Source organism: Pteropus medius, unplaced genomic scaffold, assembly GCF_902729225.1.
Source record: "Pteropus medius unplaced genomic scaffold, Ma_sr-lr_union100, whole genome shotgun sequence".
Taxonomy (NCBI): domain Eukaryota; kingdom Metazoa; phylum Chordata; class Mammalia; order Chiroptera; family Pteropodidae; genus Pteropus; species Pteropus medius.
In genome coordinates, this window is record NW_024344374.1 from 4399859 (window position 1) to 4423260 (window position 23402).

The 23402-nt window shown below is 44.5% G+C and overlaps 1 protein-coding gene across 7 annotated transcripts in view; it reads right to left on the reverse strand.

The window, feature by feature from the left end:
* PTPN3 (protein tyrosine phosphatase non-receptor type 3) overlaps window positions 1–23402 on the reverse strand; it is a 100285-nt gene that overhangs the window by 21082 nt on the left and 55801 nt on the right. For 6 of the 7 annotated variants that reach the window (XM_039870663.1, XM_039870664.1, XM_039870666.1 and 3 more), the window contains 9 exons: window positions 22217–22280; window positions 20728–20900; window positions 17557–17691; window positions 15208–15384; window positions 6563–6749; window positions 6330–6407; window positions 5016–5072; window positions 3801–3957; window positions 981–1141 (listed from right to left, as the gene is read on the reverse strand). In XM_039870663.1, the coding sequence (XP_039726597.1) occupies window positions 981–1141; window positions 3801–3957; window positions 5016–5072; window positions 6330–6407; window positions 6563–6749; window positions 15208–15384; window positions 17557–17691; window positions 20728–20900; window positions 22217–22280 (1189 nt within the window). The remainder of the gene's footprint in view (window positions 1–980; window positions 1142–3800; window positions 3958–5015; window positions 5073–6329; window positions 6408–6562; window positions 6750–15207; window positions 15385–17556; window positions 17692–20727; window positions 20901–22216; window positions 22281–23402) is intronic. The other variant, XM_039870668.1, reaches the window with a different exon arrangement.

A 23402-nucleotide genomic window follows, 5' to 3' on the forward strand; every position in this document is an offset into this window, starting at 1 on the left:
ATAAAATAAACCTCTCACTCAGCACTCTTTGCTTTTCACTCCTTTTTGTTCAATATTCATCCCATTCATGCTTTCTTGAATCCATGTGTGGTCACATCCTTTTGACAAAGTGTCTAGTTTTACTTCTGTGACTTTTTCCTTTATACGGTTAAACGATGCATTGCTGATTCCTGCTTTTGATCCGAGCTGAGACTCTCTTTCCTAATTTGTGAATCCAGACTGTGTATGCTGGCATTAAGCACGATCTATTTTATTTTATACTTGGCATATTTTAAATTTTAGTGCCTTCTTTGTGCTCTTTTATTGCGTGAACTATTGTGCTGTCTTCCTACCTTTGAAAAAATTTGGATAAATACATTCTATTTTCATTCTGTTACTGATCAGATCAGTAAAACTGACTTAAAAACCGAGACTTCTTCGGTCCTGCTTTGTTTTGTAAGAAGTCTCTGCGTGTTGTTGGTCTCAATGCCATGATTAGCGGTCCCCCTAGGGAAGGAAGATGGCGTCTGATTTTGGTTTCTACTCGAGTTCTATAGGGTTCTGGGGGACTGAGGAAGGCAAGCTGCTATATGCCCTCATGGGATAACACTCACGGCTCCCAATTAGAGTGGGCCTGCTGAGGTCAGGGATGGGGCTCCTGCATCACCCTTGGGCGCTCACCCACACCTCCTCTCCACCACCTTCTACTGCTGAGTGTTTCCAGCTTTTGTGCTGGCAACTCAATACGCTCAGCGGCCCTCCTCCTCAATTTCTGACATGTTCTTCATGACTACTGAATGGTACTAGAACAAGAGGGTGAGGCAGAGTTCAGTGACAGACTGTGGTACCCATGCCCTGCTTTCTAGGCCAGTCCCCCCCACCCCAATGCCCTAGTGCTCTGAGGCCTTCCCGTGTTCCCAGGATGAGCACAGGCCCCCAGTGTCTCAGCTGATTTGGCAGCTCCTGTGCAGCCCACTGAGTCAGCCCTCGGGCTCTCTTACCTCAAATTGGATCAGCACCGTCCCACTTTCAAGGCCATTCTTTAGCTGTTCCATGGATCCCTCCAAAGTGTCCCCACCCTCTGGACACATGGGGAAAATGGCCTCTGGGAAAAGCTGGTTCAGTTCATCTTCAGATTTGATATCAGCAAATGAGTGGACGGCTGTAGCAGACAAGAAAGGGTACGTCTAGCATATGTGGCAAAGCTCTGGAGATCCCTTTTATCCGCCCAAATTATACTTATGACACCCAAATGCAGATGGGTTATAACACTTTCTTAAATGATTAAGCGCACAGTAATAATTTTCACCAAAGACACTACTTCTTGTTGAATGATTCAATATGCATTAATTATACAAAATGACATACTATTCTGGTTAGTTTACGATGGTGTTTAGTACTCAAAGGCTTTTGCCAAACGTAAGAGAAAGGGAAAGAATGTTTTTAAAGAACATGTATCTTCTCCCTTTGTTCTCTCTGACCTGGTTCTTCTTTAACCCATCCCTCAACCCTTCTCAGTTCCTTTTCGTCTGCTCCTTTAAAACAGACACTTTCCTGGGCACTGGTGTGAGGTCCTATGCGCTCGCCATGACAACACCGTCCCACAGAACTTAGTCAATCTCTAACTCATGGCTACGTTTAGGTGGGAGGTTCCCAAGTAAACATCTCTAGTCTTAACATCTCTGAGCTTTGGCCCTACCTCTTAAATCCTCCCTTCACGTCAGACTCCGTATGAATAAAACTAACCTCGGACTCCGCTTCCCCTCCCCCTCCCCTGCACCTTCCCCAGCCTCACGTGCCCCTTTCCATCTACTGTCACTTCCTTCTCCAATTTCCCAAACTGGAAACTTTGGGATAATCTCTGATTTTTCCCTTTCCACCCAGAAGGGGACATCATTCCCTTATTCAAAGGCCTTCATTGGTTTCCTACTGTCTTCAAGATAACGAGAAAGGCGAGGAAAGCAACAGCCTGTGCGTTTCCCTGGAGGTGGACTGAGTCCTCACAATTCTGGACCAGCTGTCGTTATCTCCATTATGCAGATGAGGAAACTGACTCTCAGGGCAAAGTTGTCCAAAGACCCAGCCTGTCAGGGCAGGACACAGGAATTCAGTCCGCATCTGTCTGACTCTAAACAGCATGTTCTTCTCACTGACCAGAGAAGCTCATCTCTTCTGCTACTTCGGTGACTTCTGTCATTTCAATTAGTCTCTACGCTGTTTACTTAGTTTTCTTTCAATTGACTCATATTTTTTACTTAAATGTATGTTTAAACAATAAACATTATCATTACAGTTAGAGAAGACCAGTGGCACTGCTCTTTTAGCTCTAATAGTCTATACACATCTGTTTTTCTCACCTTAGACAGGTAGGACTGCTCTCCCACTGGTCCCCCATGAAGGCCAGCACACCGCAGGGTGCATCAGGTGACACAGGGGCCTGCTCTCAATTACTGGATTCTTTTATTCTCTATTATCTTGCAGCCTTACCAGCCACACAACAGCTGTAACCTCTCTGTGACTTGATTTCTCTATTTCCTCGCTTGGGGATAACAATACTAACCTTATAAGAATGTTATGAGAATTGAAGAGGATAATTACATAAAGCAATTACCACAGGCATCAGCCACTACTGCTAATAAATACCTACTATGTACCCAGCAGGGTGCTGGGATTTGATGGGGATGGGGCAGTGGGGGTATGGGTAGGGATCTAGAGCAGGGGTTCCCAATCTCCTGGTATCAGTCCATGGCCTGTTAGGAACCAGGCCGCACAGCAGGAAGTGAGCGGTGGGCAAGCAAATGAAGCTTCATCTGTATTTGCAGCCGCTCCCCAGTGCTACTCTCACCGCCTCAGCTCTACCTCAGATCATCAGGCATTAGGTTCTCATAGGAGCAGTGGTCCCTGGAGCCAAAAAGGTTGGGGACCACTGATCTAGAGGATCCAGTAAGGCCTCACGGAGGAGGTAGGATGAGAACTGGCACTGGATGGCTCTGGACTCAGAGTTTTAGTGGGCACAGAGACAAGCCAGGGGTATGGGGTTGTGCCCACACCTGTGACGTCAGAACAAAGATCAGGGCCAGGGCTTTGGGTCACACGCTGCATTTACCTTCAGTATTTTAAAGCTGGGCAGGAGCATCCAAGGACTCAGCTTATGGTTTCATAACAGCAAGAATAGTAATTGTATTCAGGAGAAGCCATCCTTCGAAAACCTACCGCTACCAGGCAGCATTGTAGGTGCTTTCCAGTACGAGTACCATTTCATGTCCGCGAGAACCCCATGAGGTAGGGACTGCTGTTATCCTCATTTTACATTAGAGGAAACAAATACAGACTGGAACTTGAAGAAATTTGCTCAAGGTCCCTCAACCCCTAGGAGGTGGAGTGAGAATCACTCCAAGGTAGCCAAGCCCCTCCCGCCCTGCTTACTGCCTCTCCAACAAACCCATATAACACATGAATAAAATATAACCTGATCCTTCCACAAAGGGTTGAAAATGCAAATGCCTGCAGGGCCAGGAAGCTGACAGAGGTGCACGGTGAGGGCCCCGTCGGCCTGCCAGGAACTGGGACTCATACCTCTATAAAGGGGGTGCTGGGTGCTGCCTGCCCCCAGAGGACTGAGCCTGAGGGGCCGGGCCCCACATGGGAAGATCTTCACATTTTTCCAGCGAGAAGTCAGATATCAGGTTGTTATATGAAAGTTCTTGATTTTCAAATGTTGGCTGCAAGCGCAACATTTTCAGAACCACAGAAGGGCCAGAGAAGGTCCTCCTTCGTTAAGGCAGTGTCCCTGTGGCGCCTCCCCCGCAGGTGGCGGTTACCTTTCCTCCTGATCACCAGGGCCAGCTCCCGCGTGTGGGACTCCCGGCTGGCTTTGATGAACATCACCACTTGGTCATGGGTGTGTTCTGAGATGTCCCGGCCGTTGATTAACACGATTTGATCCCCTTCGTTCAGCTTAGGAATGCAGGTGTCCGCCTGAAGGGAGAGTAAAAGCGCGTTTTCCCGGGTTCCCATGACGCGGTCCTCCCGGGAAGAACCGGACACGCTCTGAGCCCAGACACTTGAGACTGTGATCAAGTTCTGCTCCTCTCCCTCAGGTCCTATCGTCATTGTTTTTACATCCGCTGCTATGACGACATGGCGGCTGGTTGTGGGATTTTAACAAAGTGCTGCTCAGAACATAAGTTATAAAACATTTCAGAATAAGGCTAAGAAAATCAGGGAAGCCATTTCTCTATGGCAGCCGACCTTCGCTTATCAATGAAACTTAATGACGATGATGCTTCTGATCTTCTGTTCTCTAGATGGGCTGTTAGAAAATGATCTGTCAGCTAAAAGTGACTAATTATCTGTCTTGTAGTGGAGAAAGCCTTCGTGAGCATAAGACCAAAGGCAGAAACCACAATGGAGGGAAGCAATACACTCAACAGTGTAGGAATGAAAACCTTATTTGAAACGGGCCATGAGCAGTGAAGAAAAAGTAAACTGCCACCTTAAGGGCTACTTAAGAGTAAAACCCCCAAACTGGTACCTTCTTAGGAGGCACAGTGACTTTTTTGGTTCTCACTGCTCTAAAAAAAAGCAAATGATTTGCTGAGGTGACCGAGACAGAGGGCTGAAGACAAGTGGTGGTGGGAAGGGAGTGAAGGGTCCACATGCACACTCAGGGTGAGCAGAAAGCAAATTCTATGCCTCAGTTTCCTTCTCTTGATCAGTACTTCTAAATTTTAATGTGCACACCCGTCACCTGGAGATCTTGTTAAAAATACAGATTCTGGCTCAACAGGTCTGGGGTGGGGCCTGAGAGTCTGCATTTCTAATGAGCTACCAGGTGATGCTGGTACTACAGCTTTGGGGACCACACTGAGCAGCAAGGTTCTGCAAAACAGGAACTTCATTCTTTCTTTCCATCTACATGCATGCATGTACACACTCTCTTTGCTGCTGGCAAAACAGAAACAAGACACTGAAACAGAAATCTGATAGACTTAGGGAAAAACAAACACGGGAAGTAATGGAACATGTTTACTTACAGGCGACTCTGGGTTTATCCTAGATACCACAAGAGGCATCTTTTGATCCACTCCTCCCTGTAAACATGTGAAATTAAAAACATAATAACACTTTAGTTCACGGCAACAAAGACATGCAGATCTCTCTGGCACAGGGGAGGACTCCAAGTTCACTTTATCCTGTTCTAATCCCAGAGATGGCACCCTTTCAGAATTACAAGGTTCCTGAGCCCTCTGGGTCTAGTGGACTAACAAGACTGCTCAGAAGCCTCCCACTCCTCCCACTGCCGTCCCCACATTCCATGAACTGAAGGCCCACTCGGAAGAAGCAAGCTCCTTTAAAAAATGCAAACATGGGCAGGAGACGGACTCCAAAAGCATAGCCTCTAAGTGCTGCTGGACAGCGAGTTTTCAGTAGAGGTGACAGAAGCCACAGAAAAGGTCACACGTTGTGAGGGTTTCTGACCTCAGAGATCAGGTCATTAGCAGGACTGCTGGGGGTGCAGGGAAGGAGTGTATGATGGCAGCTGCAGGGTGGACAGCAAAGACCACCTGCTCTCATTTTGCTCTAGAGTAGAAGTTGGTAAACTTTTTCTGTAAAGTACCTGATAATATAGATGTTAGGCTTTGTGGGACAGAGGGCTCTGTGGCAACTGCTCAACCCTGCCACCATAGTGCCCAAGGAGCCATAAACCATTTGTAAATGAAGTGGTGTGGCTATGTTCCAAGAAAACTTTATTTATAAAAACAGGCCATAGTTTACAGTTAGACTAGAGACAGGCGGAGGAGGGTGATGGCCTACAAATGCCCCCGCAACTTTAACCACTGTTCTCTCTTACAGACTTAGCAATGCTGAGGGACGCTCCTAATAACCCCTCTTTAGGGGGGTAGATCTGCTTGCCAACTGTGTGCCCTCATCTCTCTGGGCCTTAGTATGCATCTGTAAAATGGGTTTAAAAATATCAACTTCAAGTCTACGGCCATGCCACCCTGAACATGCCTGATCCCGTCTGATCTTGGAAGCTAAGCAGGGTCGGGCTTGTATGGGAGACCACCTGGAAAGACCGGGTGCTGTAGGCGTTAAAAAAAAAAAATCAACTTCAACGCTTAGAACTCAATAAGGTGATATAAATAAGTACATAGTAAGTGCCAAGCACATAACAGGGCTTCGGTATGAAGCAGCTGCTACAGCCACATAAAAAGCCTCCAATTCTGAGAGCTGAGCCAATTTCTTCATGCAGCCTCAGGTATGCGGCATGTTTCCAATGGAAATCAAAAAGTCACCTACGGATTGCTTCAGAGCATAAAACTTCCTTATAAATATATACAACATACCTTTAGATTAAATCCAAATTTTCCATCTTCATCTGGTGTGATACGGATCAAGACTAAGTAGCCATCGCCATTATCATTCTGGAAAATGTTGGAAAGAGATCAATTATGTTACTTCCCTCTCCAGTGGTTTCTTTCAGTCACAACTACCTAATTGCCCATGAGGTGCCTATGCACAGGGAAGCCTGGGTGGGTCATCTGGCCACTTCAGTGCCGCAGGACCTGAGCCTGCTCACCTTGTCACAGTAGTACTGGCTGGAGTCCTCGGTGGAGCCCCCTTTGGTCACCCTGTGGAAGTCCTCTAAGAACTGCTGATCTACGCCATCTGGGGAGCAGGATCCTGGAGCATTTGAAGATGGAGACACAGAACTGGATGACTTCCGGGTCAGGCAGCCTTGTGTTGGATTGTTCTCGGATATACTCCTTCATCATGGGGAGGGAGGATATATTTTAATAACTGGATTCATATTTTTAGCAGAGTAAACATTACTGACCGTTGAGGCCTGACATCCTACGGTTGTCACGAATCCTTGGACCCTTAGAAAAGCTTTGAAGGTCAACCTCAGGGCTCTGGCACAACCAGAGTCCATCTGGCTTAAACGTTACCACTTTTAGTTTCGGGAAAAAGTGAAACTGTATGTTTTATTTTTCTCTAATATAGGTCCTTCTATATCTTAGAGCTGTACTGTCCAATACGGTAGTCTTCAATCATACCAGACACATTTCGAAAATAGCCAAAGGCAGCCAGTGGCTCCTGTATTGGGCAGCATAGTTATAAAACATTTCCATCATCACAAGAAGTCCTATTGGATGGCGCTGTCTTAGAGAATTACAGAGCATTAGAACTAAATAGACTTCTGTGGTCATCTGGTCAAATTCCCATTTCACAGGTGAAGAAACTGTGGTTGAGAGAGGCTGAGTGACTTGCCCAAGGTTACACAGCTTTCCCTTTACTTTACAGACAGAATTCTGATGGATGTGAGCCCCCGAGCATCTCCTTCCTCTCCAGGCCATGCCAAGTCTACTCCTGACACTTGCAGTAGACCCTCGCCCCATCTCTAATCTCACAGAGCCACAGGGATTAACCATCTCAGCATCACTGTATAGGACACTCAACTTCTCTGCATCACACTCACCCACACTAGATGTGGTCCACCCTGCTCCCCCACCCCCAAGCCACAGGCCTACTATAAGATGCCTTAAAAAGCCTACGGAATATGGGATTTTCCTCATGTTCTATAGACTCTGCCACCTTCTAACCTCACACGAGATTAAGCGATGGAAGAGGTGAGCAGATGAAGACATTCAGTGAAACAGAAAAAAAAGGTGCTGCCACCTCATGAAATCTTTATTTCAACTCCTATTCATGGATTTTTCATTAATTTAGGGCTTCCGTTTCCTAGTCAGTTCAAATTAGCTTACTTCAAATTAAAATCTGTATCATATTCACACAGAATAATTCACAACCCCAATTTATTTGAATATAAAAATTCAGCAACAGACTGGTATAGGAATAATAGCTATATACAAGCTAAGAGTCTGACCTTATGCAGGTTGAGGGAAGAGTGTTATGCATAGAAAGGAATTTCAGAGACAGGATATTTGGAATTTAAGCTGTATATAAGTGCACGTTTTCAGACTAAAAATGAATGAGACTTCAATTTACTTAAAGCTAAAAAAAATTCCCAAGTAGGGTAACTTTATCAAATTTTAATGTTTACAAGAGCACCCCTACTGGCAGAAAAGGCAACTGCTTGGTATTTCCTAGACAAAATCGAGCCAAAAGGGTTTGGGAAACGCTATAGTCAGTTCTATGGGGGATGGGGTGGGGGGGATCTGAATCTTGAATATGAAGAAGTTGCAAGTAGCGTACACACTTCAAATGTTTGGAAGGCTCTGGAGAGTGACAGCGATGGAAAGTGTGAAGGGCACGTAAACAAAAAGCAAGGTGACAAGGCAGAAGAGAACAGACTAATAATCAGTAAAATTCTAACATATTTCATAGTCATATTTAATTTCTAAATTTTGAGTGTGTGGATCACATCATATAAGGCTTTGAAGCATTTTTCAGTATCAAGTGTAACAATCTTATCTAAATGAGCCCACAGAACTATAAAGGACATATTTCAAACTCCTTACGTGCCCGATCCCACAGGGATGGAGAGGTTACTTTTAGACAGTAATTTATTAAACACACGATGATATTTTTTTGGCCAATCCGCCGTGTACAGACGTTCCCTGTGGGCTGCACTCGTGTTCTGCTCAGCGGGGAGAATGGACAGCAGATGGTGAGGAGGACATCGAATGACGAGAAGCAGCGGGAAGGTGGCAGCTGGAGGCAGCACGCGGATGCCAGGAGTGGAGATGCCGAACCAAGTGGGCTCCCTCCATCCTTGGGCAGGATGTGAGGTGCTAATGGGGGAGAGTCTCGTGGGTGGGGAGGGAGAGGGCCAGGCCGCTGTGGGTGGGGCCAGGGTGCCATGGAGCAACCGCGAAAGGAGCAGGATGAGGAAAGTGAGGAGACTGTGGCTGGATGAAGCCGGCGACTGGGGAGGAGGAAGCTGAAGCAAGGGACTTGTCCCTGGGGGACACTTGTCAGAGGAACGGGGGCTGTCACTGCCACCTGGGAGCCAGAGCAGCCAGGGAGGGACTGACCACACCCAGCTCCCTGGGGATGAAGGGACAGAGACAGACGGACAAACGGGTATTCACCCCAGGAGACAGATGCTTCAGGACTGTAATCGTGACAAGTTGCAGGAACAAAATCCAAGACAGAATTAATTGTTCTGGAGAGAAGCAATGTTAAAGAAACTAAAAATGGCAGGACTGACCGTGAGAAAAAAGGACCCCGGGTGACGCTTCCATTACCACCCTTTCCTAAACCCTAGAGAGCTACAAAGACCTCTCCCCGCCACGCCTGTGAAAAGAGCAAAGCTGTGCTCCCACCGAGGGTTTCAGCTCGAACCAGGTGGCTAGCAAGGTGGCATTCGCTAGCCATTTCCTGTCCTGTTTCTCTCGTGAGTCTATGAGCTTGTTGAGGTCAGGAGAGACCCTAGTCCTCTTTCTAGTCCTCTTCTAGTGCTCTTAACACATGGCCAGGCACACAGCGAATGCTCAATTAAGATGCTGAGTGAACGAAGAGAAAAATGACTTCACGTGATACCTGGGATTCGCTGAGTTACTCTAAAAGAGCACGGAATCTCTTTGGTAACCTGGAAATGCGGATGATAAGAGACGGTGGGTTAAATAGTTCTTAGTATCTGCGAGATCAGAGCTCCTTGAAAATGTCATGTTTAACAAGATCCCCTGAGGATCTTGTTAAAATGCAGGCTCTAACTCAGCAGGCCCAGGGCAGGCCTGAGAGTCTGCATTTCCAGCAAGCTCTCGAGTGAGGCTGATGTTCTGGGCCGTGGCCAGAACTGTTGTAGCGAGGGGCTAGAAGAAGGGGTATCAGCTCTCTTTTAATGCAGCGTTTCTTTGGAATAAAATTCCTGGGGAAATGTTTCATAGGATCCTCACATAAGAGTCACCGAGAAACAAACAAACAAAAATACCATCTTCAGTATGGGTTTCTAAGGCATGGAAACATTCCTCACATGACATTCTTAGCTCTGTAATAAATGTCAAGGGCCCAAGATCAAAACTTAACTCAAGAAGTTGCTGATGTGGCTGAGAGTATATGATTCAGATATGTTGTTCTCTGAGCTTTATGTTTCTTCACTAATGGAATCACGGGTTATGCAACTGTACCCCCCCTCCCCCACCTGCCCAGCTGCTCCCTCAGATATGAAGACGCCTCGATGGCATAAAAGCACTGATTAAATTTCATGTGCTTTGTCAAAGTTTAATGCCTCTGCCTATATTGCTGCTTTGGCTTTTTTATTATTGGTGTTTTGCCTAGAATACTTTCTCTTTCTCAATTCATGCTTAAATTCTCTGATGAGAATTTCTCATCGACATAGGCCCCGCAGCAGCACAGATGACAGCTCACAGATGACCGTTAACCAAAATTCGGCAAAGTAAAATTTTTTGATTTCTTGGTGTGCAGATACTGTGTGATGCTGCTCATCTGCTATGGGAACGTGATATGTAAGTAGCAGAGAGGGCATCCCATTGTGAAAACTTGGGAGCTTGTTTGTGCTTTATCTGAAGTCCCCTTTTGCTTCACGTAACCATCTGTTCATCTGTGTCCATCCATCCAAGTAGACACTGAGTATCTACTAAGTGCCAGGCACCATGCTAGGTTTGGGGGAAGGAAGTGTGAATAGGGCATTATCCCTGTCGTCAAAGAGCTCACTGTCTATTCTAAAGAGTAGATAGAAAAGTTATCAAATAATAATATTATCACGCTGTAACAGAAGTGCTCAGATGTCTAGGGTACAGTGGGAGACCAGGAGAGGCTTTGCAGAGAAGGTGGCACTTGAGCTTGAGAGATGAATTAGTAGGAGTTTGAACAGGTAGTCAAGAGGGAAGGAGAAGGTATTCTAGGCAAAACACCAATAATAAAAAAGCCAAAGCAGCAATATAGGCAGAGGCATTCAACTTTGACAAAGCACAGAAAAGGTATTAAAGCAGGGAAGTGACACGCTTGGGCATGTGATTCAGAAAGATAAGCCTGTTACCCTTGTTAAGAATGGTTTGGAAGGAAGGGAGATCTAAGACAGGGGGACACCTAGGACGTTATTGCAACAGCCTCTGCTAGAGATGATGGTGGCTAAACAGGGGCAGTGCGGTGGGGTTGGGAGGTATCCAATTCAAGAGGTGTTTGGAAGACGTAACGAGGTGAAGAAGGTGAAAAAAGTCAAGGATGACTGTTTCCAATAGCTGCAAACTGGGTAGCACTAAATGCAGCCCCACTCAGCAAGATGTAGGAGGAGCCGTGGGTAGAACATGAAGACGATGAGCTGAGATTGGGCCATGCTGTGTGCAAGGCATCCTTCAGACGTCCACATGCAAGTGGCCCTAACTGAGGGAAGGACTGCCCAGTGCAGGGGAAATGAATGCAATACTCCTAACGAAACCCTACTGCTGGCTGGTCTCCTCTGCAGGTGACACTCAGGTGTGGTCTACGGATATTGTCACCACGTTCAGATCTGGGTGCCACCCTCTGGTAAGGACAGATGTGCACTCTGGAGGATGGTGACTAAGAGGGGGAAGGGTGGAGAGTGGTGGAAGGAATTGGAATTGTTTAATTTAAAGGACAGTAGATGGGGCTGTCGGATAGAACTGCGCACACACCACATGTGGTGTTCCAGGAGCTCGAGGCAGGGACCTGTGGATGGCAGTGCTCAGTGTCGAGGAGGCTTCCTGCACAGTTTGGACAACTGGGCTGTCCAACAACAGAACAGGCTGCCACACTGCAGGAGAGCTCCCCGTCACCGGTGGGGACACCGGGTGACAGGGCTGAGGGAATTCCTACATGGCCAACGTGGCTGAAGAACAAAATTCCCCAAGTCCCTTCTAATGCAGAGATTTTTTTTTTTTTTTAAATTTAATAGTGGTAAAATACACATATAAAATTTATCATCTTAACCATTGTATTTTAAAGTAGCGTTAAGGGTATTCACATTGTTGCATGCACAGAAGTTCTAAAATAAAAAGTAACAGTTTCTTCACGTCCAGTGGAACACAGCAGCTCTAAAGAAAGAGACAAGCAAATAGCAAAGGCATCACAAAGCACTACTTACTCTGAGAATTGCCTCATCTGGGTGACCTGTCAAAACGGCTGTGATAAAACAACAAAGCTTTTCACACACAACCTTAACCTGCACTAAAACTTGTTTTCCTCCAGCGTCCACTCTGCAAAGTCGTTTTTCCTTTAGGGAACTTCCCCTCTCATTTTTTTCAAGATTGGCAAAAGTGGTTAAGGTTCTCCCATGCTTTTTTTTTGCCATGAAGGAAAGAAACTTCCTTCTCTGCAGATTTTGGAGGAACACAGAATGGCTGAGAGAACCTTGGGAGTAACACGCACAGCCCACTTGGTGATAAAGCAAACTGCCACGGATTCATAACTATCGTCACAAACTTTGCTATGCTGCTATAAATATGGGACAAATCAGCGGGTGACTCATCCGCTAAGATGATGTTCAGAGACCCTGAGCTTCGCCACTTGGGGTTTAGAGCTAAAGTCTAACGGCTTTTTTCCTTCCTTTCTCTTTCCTCTTGTTTAAATGGGTACAGAACATTACACTTAATTCTTCTTTTTAAAAGGAACCCTCCTCGCTGCCTGTGATATTATTCATTTGATTTCTCTGACAGAATCCTTCTTTTTGCCTCTTAATATAAATCTGCTGTATAAAACATGTCAAGCGTTTCTTAAACATTTTGCAAATACTCACTGAAGTAACCACCATAGCTTTTTTTTGCCCCCCTACCAACTACAGACCAACCTTTCCTTCTTACCTTGGGCAATGGAGAGCCCCTAGACCCTCAGGGAAGCTAGCTGCCTCAAGACCCAGCAGAAGGTGGCTTTCTGTCAACAGGAAGGGGTCCCCTACCTGACTGAGATGATAAGGGCTGTAATTTTTCAACTGTTCACCCCACTTGCAAAGCACAACCACTAACTTGACTCTGTGAGACGTCTACTGTCAGTGCACCTGGCAAATCCAGGACAAGGAAGGCTGCCTTTGAACACCATTATTTGCTACTTTTAACATTTAGCTGCAAATAAAAAGTGCCCCAGGATGACACATCTCACAAGGTCTCGGGGAGGAGTTTCAGAAAGAATTGATGTGCGATATGCAGGAGTGAGCAGGGCCAGAAATTAAATCAAACAGGGCTCGAGGAAGTAAATTTTCAATTTGATTTTAATGAACTTAAATTCAAACAGCAACACGTGGCTAGTGGCTCCTGTATTGACTATGAAGGTGTCTAGACGCTCCAAAATTCCACGATGGGACTGCAAACCACAGTAGGAAGATCTGACACGAGGGTGTGACTGAGCTTCCCAGAAGCCCTGGTCAGTTCCCTAAACCCTCTCCTTTCACCAAAGTGCCAGAAGCCCACTGCAGACTCAGACTGGTTCGAGACATGCAGGCCTGAACTGGAGCCTGGTGTTTCTAGATATGCAAAGCCAGTGTCACACAAAGGAACTCACACCCTTCCACTATAGCCTCACCAAGGCTGCAAGTTGGAGCAAGAGATAGCAATCATTTCAACAAAAGCATCATCCAAGCTCAGGTCACAATAATGACCAGAGGGATTATTTAACTAGAGGTGTTAAGAACACAGATAAGTTAGAAACCACGTTTGCTGTGGTCAGGGACAGAAGAGAGGAAGCAATCTCAGACATAAGTGGAAGGCCTACTGTACAATCAAGACGCATTCATGCTTTAAGCCAGTAGCTAGAGTAGTAAAAATTTACAGATTAACTCAAGTGCCCTGTTGCTAATCCTATGCTCTCGGGGAAGGCATCATGATTCTATATCTTGGGTGTAGTATGGGACTTCACAGAATGGATACCCAATGGCTATGGCTGACTTCCTAACAGTTGAGGCATTCCTATCATATTTTAGCTTAACATGTCATTTTATTTACTTATGATCTATGCCTTTTCCACTTCAAAAAATGGTCTGATGGATTATTACTCAGCCATAAGAAGAGATGAAATACTGCCATTTGCGACCACATGGATGGACCTCGAGGTAATCATGCTAAGCGAAATAAGCCAGACAGAAAAAGATGAAAAGCACATGATATCACTTATATGTGGGGCATAAACCTAAAAGCAACAAATGAACAGGACAAACAAACGGAGACTCATGGACATGGACTATAGACTAGTGGATACCAGAGGGCAAGGGGTAGGGGAGGAGAGGGGAGGCAGACGGGGTAAAGGGGGTAAAATATATGGTAGCTGAAGGAAACTGGACTTTGGGTGGTAGACACACAATAGAATATACAGATGTCAAATGATAATGTACACATGAAAATTATATAATTGTATTAACCAATGTTACCCCAATAAACAATAAAAATTTAAATTAAAAAAAATTATTTGCGATAGCTTCCTCTAAAATGGATAGATATCGCAGAATTGTGAATTCATGAAAACAAGAGAAAAAAACTTAAGACCCATTATTAATAAGGCAAGGAAGGAAGAGCAGAGACTGTATCAGAAACCTGGGCTAAGGGAAGCCAATTCAATTGAGCATAATGTGTAGCTCTGAGCTCCCTGGTAATCAAGTCAAAAAGGGAAGTAGTAAATTCGATTTATCTTAATGAATAATAGGACTAAAACCAACATTTTAGGAGACACTTTTTTTTCCTGGCCTTGAGATGTGACAAGAGTTGGTCACATTAAAAAAGGAAAGTGGGGGGGCGACATAAAAGAATTTAATGCAAACTCTCCCTGACAAAAATTGAACAGAAAATCAGAGATGTTCTACGCATGCTTTTTCTTTATACTAACTATTCATTAAAAACAAAAATAAAACCCCTGAAGGCATACTGTGGTTCTGAGAAGACTTTCTGTAGAGAACTCGCAATAAGCATATTTCTAGTGATCTGGAATCTGGCAGTGGAAAAGCTTTGACGATCCAGAGAAATACCACTATGGTTAACATGTCTACATCGCTGGAATATGGAATGGCTTAAAATGGGCTTTGCTCACTGACTGGAGAGGAGTCCATTCAAGAGAACTAACAAGTACTGGAGAGCAGAAGGTCTTCAGGGTGCAAGCCCTGGACCCCAGGCACCCAGCTTGTCTTCCTTTTGGGGAAGGGAGAGTCTGATGAATGTTCTCATCTCAGCAGAGAGTACCCTAGGGAGCTGGCTGCAGGGTCCAGCCCTAGACTCCTCCTAACCTGCCACCTGGGCCTGAGCGAATCCCTCAACAGCCAAAACAAGTAGATAAAAAGAAAGAATGACACGAGTTTCTTACTCTCGGTGTGGGCTCTGGTACTGAGAAGCCTCGGAATCGCTGTCTTTCGGGGAGAGGGAGCCCTTATAGGTGTAAAACACATCCTCAGTTTCAGTGACGTATGTCATTTCGTTGGCGAGGTTGTCTGCGGAAGAGTGCCGTGGCTTTCGGATTTCATGCCGGAGCCGAGGACTTCGCCTAGGTGGGGAAAAGGTAGAGTGTGAAAGCAAATTCCACTTAAAAACTCTGATCAGATGTCAGTGACAGTGACCTAACTTTGTGCCCTGACCTTTCTAAGGATGCCTTGGCTGATGCTGTTGGAAATTAAGAGCCGTTTAACCTATTACTACACCAGGATCAACCCAGGGCCACACGGGTCCCCGACCCTCTCAGCCTGGTGGTGCAGCCCCCCCTTGAACAGCAGGCTTGGCTTTATAAATAGGCAGATAGATGAGACTGGTTTATGCCCTTTGGGAAGGCACTGAGTGTTGGTTTAGGGTGAGTTATTCTTCCAGAAGGACTCAAGCTCTCAATACATAAATAATAAGCCATTATTGACTGCCGATCAGACTATTTTTCTGATCCATTTGAACAGTATAACTACAGGGTTTAGAAGCCAAGGTACAGTTTTGGCAAAACTCAAACCTTATTTCAGCTACATCCCTTCACGTGAATTTCACTTGATCCAAGAAGAAACGTCCCTTATGTGGTATTAGAGGGACATAACCCTAATCCTCCAAAAGCAGTGGTAGCCGTGTGACCTTAGACGAGTCACATCATCTCTCTGGGCCTCAGGAGTACCTACCTGCTCCTGAGAATGAGTCAGATGAGGCATTGTACTCAGGAAGCCCAGTGCAGCACCTGGGCATCGGCTCCTGCAGTGCGTTGAGTCCAGGCTGCCGCGCTTTCTAAGCTCTATTTTCCCTCAGTTTTTCCACCTTCCCCTTGTTAGTCATTTCTCCTTGGGACTGTCAGGGCCTCCACTATTCGCAGTCCCTTGGGCCTGGATAATCAATAACACTGTGTCCAAAGCAGAGTAGAAAGGCTTGTGACTCCTCAGGAGAGGACCTATAAATAGCAATCAGAGCTCCCGGCCAAGGGTGTGGCAACATCAAAGCCTGCTGTTCCCCTGGATACCATCCTGGGCTTCTGCTCTGGGGCCGTGGCATCGCTGCCTGGGAGACTTTCGGACAAATTAAGCTGAGACTTTATAGCATAAATTTACCACTGAGGGATGTGGTACCAAGAAACAAATGTACTCGGTCATGTTATGACTTCCAACATGAAATACAATCGTCATCCCTGCCCAGGGCACTTGGCCCCAGTGTAAGGTCCTCACCTAGCAGCCCTGCACGACAGCTTATATTTTGCCTGCCAGTTATAATTATAGTGTCCCTTAGTCCTAGCAGATGCCTGTTCGAGAATTTACAGATTCACCTATTGTTCATGAAATGAACAGAAGGCCAGATTCTTTTTACAGCTTGGAGCTGGGGCAATGTTTCTGGTTCGGTCTGCCCTCCTGCTGCTCATGTCTGGTTGTTTTGGAGGCATTCCCAAAAACGGCCTGATGTATTTGGGAAACATTATAATAAAATAAAGAGTAATAATAATTCTGCCCCATCCTGTTTTTTTTTTTTTTTTTCTTTAGCTTACAAAGTACTTCTACATTAGTATTTCATTTGTGGCAGTTTTTATAATCCTTTTACACATGGGGAGACTGAGACTAGGGAGGTAAAGTAACTCGTTAAGTAACAGGAGAGCCAAAACCTGATTCTGGGTCTTTCCGCTCCAAACCCGATGCCCTTCCTACTTTGCCCAATTGCTCCTTCCTTCCTTTTAGCCGAGTCTATCAGCGTGAAAGTTGGCAGGCTGCTTCCCCAGGTGCATTTGCTACTATCGTTCAGGGTCACACATCCTTACATCGGTTACGTCACGTATCTTTATTAGATTTCCCCAGTTTATTTTGTGTGATGTTAATGGGAAACCCACGATTAAATAAAGTTAAATGTGCCTCTTTATCACAGGACTTGTTAGAGCAGGAATATGCTAATGTGCACTATCGTTTCAGGAAGGGCATTTCAGTAGGCTGTAGTTCCCAAATTTATTTATCCCAAGTCGCTTTTTAAAAAAGAACATCCCAGCATTATACACAAAGGAAAATGTTTAGCTAGACTTGCTTATTTCGTGAAAACGGTTACTTCTGCGATAGCCAATGTAAATTGACTGTAGGCCATCTCTATTAAGGAATTTACTGAGTTTTTATTTTTAAAAGCAATAAAGTATTTACTAGTGGTAGCCAAAAAAAAACCAAAACCAAAACCAAAAAACCAAAAACAAACAAAAAAACAAACCCCCAAAACCAAAACATACCAATTGGGAGTAATAGGAGGGGACCGAGAAGGCAGACTCTTGGTTTCTAAATGCTCCACTGATAAGGATCTCCGCATGGCTGGGTTCCAGACCATCCCTCCAATCACCTTTTTGCAATACTGGTTATTTACAGACCTGAAAAACCAGATGCAGGTTCACTTTCTACACTGACATGTTCAACAAGAAAGAAATCACAGCATAAGTGAAGCAAACAGTCGACACACGCTCCCTCCTGGGTGGGTGACTAGTGAACACCTTGATGATCTCAGCCGAGGTTATGATGGGGAGAGAGGTACATGGGTCAAAAGCGATTCCTTTCTGTCCTGGCTTTTCCTTATTTCTTCCTTTCTGGTAAAGCTCTTTTCTTGACCTTACTATTGCAAGCAACCAAGTTGCTTCCAGAAGATAACAAATATGAGAAGATAACCTAACCATATGAGAAGGAATTTCAGGATAACATAGAGATACAGTTCAAGTGACTTCAAGGAATTCTCACTGGACTTACAGTGCCTGGGTACAAACATTAACAATCCTTCTAGGTGCTTTTCGTCATTCTATTGGCAGAAGCCATCACTGTAAATCACTGATAACTCTTGAGAGAAGACCTGAGAATATGCCTAGACAGAATTTCAGATCATGTTCTTTGTGCTACCCTGAAGGTTACTTTTGAATTTGTACCTAGAGAATTTAAAACTAAGCTATCTAGACCCCTTAGAGAATGAATTACTTGAGAGGATGGAGTTTGAAGCCAGTCTAGGGGACCTCAGTTCTGGCATTTCTAAATTCTAAACAATGTTTCAATGTCTTATTAAAATTCCACACATTTCTTGCAGCCTAAAACCAACAACAAAAAAAAAAACAGAAATACCATGAGACTATAAACAACATGAAACACTCCCTAGAATATCAATGTACTAATTTACAATAAGAAATACTGTTGTACCCTTATCAAAATGCTCACAGCAGCATTGCTAGGAGAATCTACATCAGAAACCAAATTACCATTGACCGAGAGCAAGGCATCAGAACGAGGGCAGCAAGCTAGATGACTCAAAGATTTAATGCAGCAGTTCCTCAAAGTATGTGTCACAGGTTATTATTAATAGGTACTCTTCAGGGGTTGTGGGGAGAGGGGGAAGTGTTCCATTGTCCTGTAAGCTTGGAAAATACTGAATGAGTTCCTTTTATGTAGAACCCTTCAGGGAGCCTAATATTCAAATGTGTTTCTAGGGGTTGGGCAAGTCATGGACTTCTCTAAGCCTCAGTTTCCGCATCTATAAAATGGAGGTAAGGAGGGCTGAAATTTGCCAGTCTAATGAAGCTGATATTGGGTTGTAAAGAACTGCTGATCTGTGCCCCTGAACCAGCCCCAACATTCCAAGTGAGCCACAGTGACATTAAAAGATGGCTGTAAGTGCTTTGACTCTTGAATCCAGGCTGGCCTGTGATGGCTATGACTGCTATGCCAGTTATGGGCCCAGCCTTTAAAGTGATGGGCCATTTCTGCCTTAGGCTCTTGGAGCCCTGAGCTTCTGTGTAAGAAATCCAACCACCCTGCTGGAGAGTCCACATGAAGAGGCCTTGAGAACAGAGAGAGAGAGAGAGAGTGGAGGACCCAGGTGACTCCAGGTTTTCAATCATTCCATCAAAGCATCAGGTATTTGTAAGAGAAGTTGTCTTGGACCCTCAGACCAGTCCAGTCACCAGATGCATATCGCTGAGAAAACCCAGTCCATACTACACGGAGCAGATGAATTGTCTGGCTAAGACCTACATGAATTCCTGATCCACAAAATCTTGAGATATAATAGAATGGTTGTTGCTTTAAGCTACCAAAAGAGGGGACTTTTTTTTATGCCACAATAGATAACCAGACATCCTCTCCCCTGCACTCCAGGTTGCCTGCATTTTATAGATGAGGAAATCGAAGCAGCAAAGTAAATTAAAATTAAAGTGACACCGGCAGGATTTAAACCTGGGCTGCTTTCAATTGCTCATTATGCCAGCTCTCAGCTGGCCTGAAGATTAGGTCCAACCAAAGTAAATACTACATTCCAGTAAGCTGTATTAATGACTTGTTCAGTAATAGAGCTACTCAATGTATAAGATCCTAGACAGTATTATTATAAATTTTGAAAATATATTTGTTCTTGGTTTACCAGAAGCTGAGAGAACATTTTGCACCACAAATACTATCACTGATACTAATAGAAATTTGCTACTTATTGAACCTATAAAGTCACTTAATGATTATGAAGTCACTGGAATAGTCTGACACAGTCTCACATATCAGATACTGGCTCAGAGGCATTATCTAGTTAGTAACAGCCACATCAACAATGCAAAATCACAAAAACAATTTTTTAAACCAACAAATGATCTAGAAATTAGAATAAACGATAAACAATTTATCATATACTTAGGAAGCAGTCTTAGAACAAATAAACACAAAAATACAAACTGCATGGTTAGTTTATTTAGGAGATGAATTTTAATCTAAATGAAAAGGTAAAAATTTATAGGTTAATTTCTTTCACTGTAGTACTCATTAAATATTTTAAATATCATTCCTGTAGATAATAGTACACATGGGATTGCTTAAGAACTGAATATAATTAAGTATGTGCATGGTACAAAGTAAGCACTCAATAATTGTCAGCTTTAATTATTACTGTTACTTCGTGATTGTTATATATAACATAACCCAAAATAACTTGACTCTGGAAGGCTTTATTTCTGTTCATTCATTCATTATTATGGAGCATCTTAGGGAATTAATGTTCTGAGGGGGAGGCTGTCTTAGTGGCAAAATGCCAGGAAAGCCCATATGCCAGGCACCACAGTAACCCTGAGTCACTGCCACGTGCCTCCCTTATTGTGACATGGCGTGGGAGCAGCTGTAATTCTGGCTGTTTGGGAGCTCTGAGGACAGCAGAGTTGAGAAGGCAGAAACAAGTGATGGGGACATGAGCAGTATCTGAGTATGTGCAGAAAGAGACACTGTCGCCTCCCAAGAGACTTTCAATCATGGTTCTGAGATCCACCAGTAGCCCCGGGTCCAGTAGCTGGGGCCTCCGGGTGACAGCGCCCCTTCCCCTGACTGAGGATGTCCACCGCCCAGTGCTGACCAGTTTACATTTCAGTCTAGTGTGGAGACTAAAGTATACTCACTTTTTGGGGTTCCTGGAGCCCAGAGTCCAGTACTGAGACAGAACGTTCTTTTCCTGAGGTAGTAGCTTCTTTGCCTGAAAGAATGTATGGTGCTCCACACAAGATTTCCACAAGTTTTTGCAAGATCGATAATTTAACATGTTGAAGGCCACAATATGTTCCCTGGATTCAGTCTGGGAGGAAAAACAGTAGAGATTTCATCTGTATAGATGTAGGAGCAAGGTCTCACAGCACTTGGCCATATCAGGAGCAATCAGATAAGATTCGACAGACAGCAGAAAATTGGCTTCAAAATGCCTCAGGGCACAACCCAGCGTTATGGGAATATTCAAGAGCAGGATCTGTTCACCATCTTATTAATGTGGTAAAGATGACCAGTCTACTCTTTATCAGCATCTGTGGTCCTTCATGAACACTTTCATTTAAAATGTACTTACATTTCTAGGTTGGATATATTTGGAGCAGCCAGATCAGGGCTGTCTGATACATTCCTTTGAAAATTTAGGTCTGGAAAAATCTCTCCCCTGGAGAGAGAATCTTTCACTTATCAGACAATAGGAATTTTATAACGCTTTGAATTTCTCCGTTTGCTTTCCATAAAGCTGAGTTAAATCTGCTGCTCATACAGAATAATCATTTTAATTATTTGCTTTACCTTCATGAAACCTAGGTTTTCTGTTTCATGTTAAATTCTCATCTTGTGCATTTTGGGGCCACGCTGAATCTTGCACTGGGGGTCAGGAGACCCAGATTCTAGTCCTAGTTTGCTCTGGGCTTTAGTGTTCTCATTTCTAAGCGTTAACTGCAATGGGGAGCCATTTTAGGTACATATTATCTTTGAAAAACTGGGAAATGGACACAGTGACATAAGTGAAAAATATGCAGCATAACAAAACGGAATGTGGAAAGAACAGGCATCTCCAATTAAATTCCGGCTCTTCCACTTAGTCACTGTGGAAGCTTCAGTTTCCCCACTGCCAAGTCCTTCTTCCTCATGTGGATAACCAAATTGAGTTATCTAGAGACTGGATCCTCTTATGAGACATGCAAAGGCCAGTGTGCATTTTAAACACACCAAGGGAAGGAACTGCCTGTGTTAACATTTATTGCTACTCGGCTAGTGTTAGGTTCTTTGACCAGTGCTTTTTCATTTAATCCTCACGATTCCCTGGGAAGCAAGCATTTCTGTAAATAAGGTAACTTGGGCTAGGGGAGGATAAGTAACCTGTCCGGCTGGTAGGTGAAAGAGCTAGGATCTGAACCCAATGTCTCTGACTCCAAAGCAAGTAACTTCTCCAATCAGATAAGCAGAGTGAGGCATACAGAGAAAGGCTGGATCCTCCGGGCTCTGACTTCCTTTTTCTTTCCACCATATGCCATGCTCTTCCTTCCCTGTTAATACATGTGGCAAAGTGCCTTCACCCGCTGAAGGACTTAAGAGCTGAAATGGCTAAAAACAAGAAACAAAGCAAGAGTAGATAGAACTCACCTGTTTTTGTCGCTGATGTATAAAGAACTTTTTCCTTTTGAAAGAAATTTTTAGAATGTTCACCCTGCAAAAAATAACACACAAAAAAAGCAGGGATCAGCCTGGCTATAGCCGATGCCTCCCGAAGAGCGTCCTCTACTCCATGATCCCGGTGACGGGGAGTTCTTGGCTTCTCAGAGTTTACTTCGGAAGAAATGATGGTGGCCCCATCACTTCGGCCGAACACCAAGTAGCTGACTAAAGCTGAGTATCACATAAGGGCCCCTGGGTTATGATGTAGCTTTTAAATAACAAGAACCATGGACAATGTGCTCTCTTTGCTGTCAGCTGCTTTTGTGACACTGCAGCTCTGCATGAGCTGGTGTGTACCTGGGGAAGACAGCTGAGGGCAGTGTGGAGCAGCGGAAAGAGGACAGAGTGGCCAGACAGACCTGGATCCACATCCCAGCTCCATTACTTAGCTGTGTGTCGAGTAGTTTCTCTACTGTCTGCATCACAACACAATTATAGCCACCATTCACTAAGCATCTTTTATATGCCAGGTCCCCTATTAAATGCTTTACAAGAAGTCCCTCAACTAAGCCTTGCAACAATCCTGAAAAGTACATTTTATCATATCCGGGTATCAGATGAGGAAACTGAGGCTCAGAAACATCACCTAAGTGCTCAAGATCATTCAACTAGGAATGCTTGCAGCCAGGATCTGAGCCTGTGCTCTTAAGTCGTCCACGATGAAGTCTTCTGAACAGTGGGGACAGCACTGCCCTTCTTAAGGAATTGTCTTGTGAGGATTCAAGTCTTGGTTCCCCCGAGTGTTTAGACCAGAACTAAGCACTTGTTAAAAGTTTGATCAATAACCAAGAACCACACTGTAAATGCAGTTCCTGCCCAGAGAAAGTTCTCTGAGTTTCGGCCAATGCATTGCCCAAGATTCCTTAAATCTAAAACCAGCCTTGTGCCATTTTATCCACATCTCCACAGAGCATCCCAAACCTTAGGGTGACTCGGGGCAAGGGGAGGCTGAAGAAAACCAAACTGACTTTCCCAAGTACTGAATACGGATCAAATTCGGAGGTCAGAAGTAAAATCTTGGGAGAAAGTCTCTATCCCCCCCCCTTTTTTTTTTTTAAAAAAAATAAGAGTTTAAAGTTAGGGGTAGAGTTGCTTTTGTTTAGCATACTTTTAA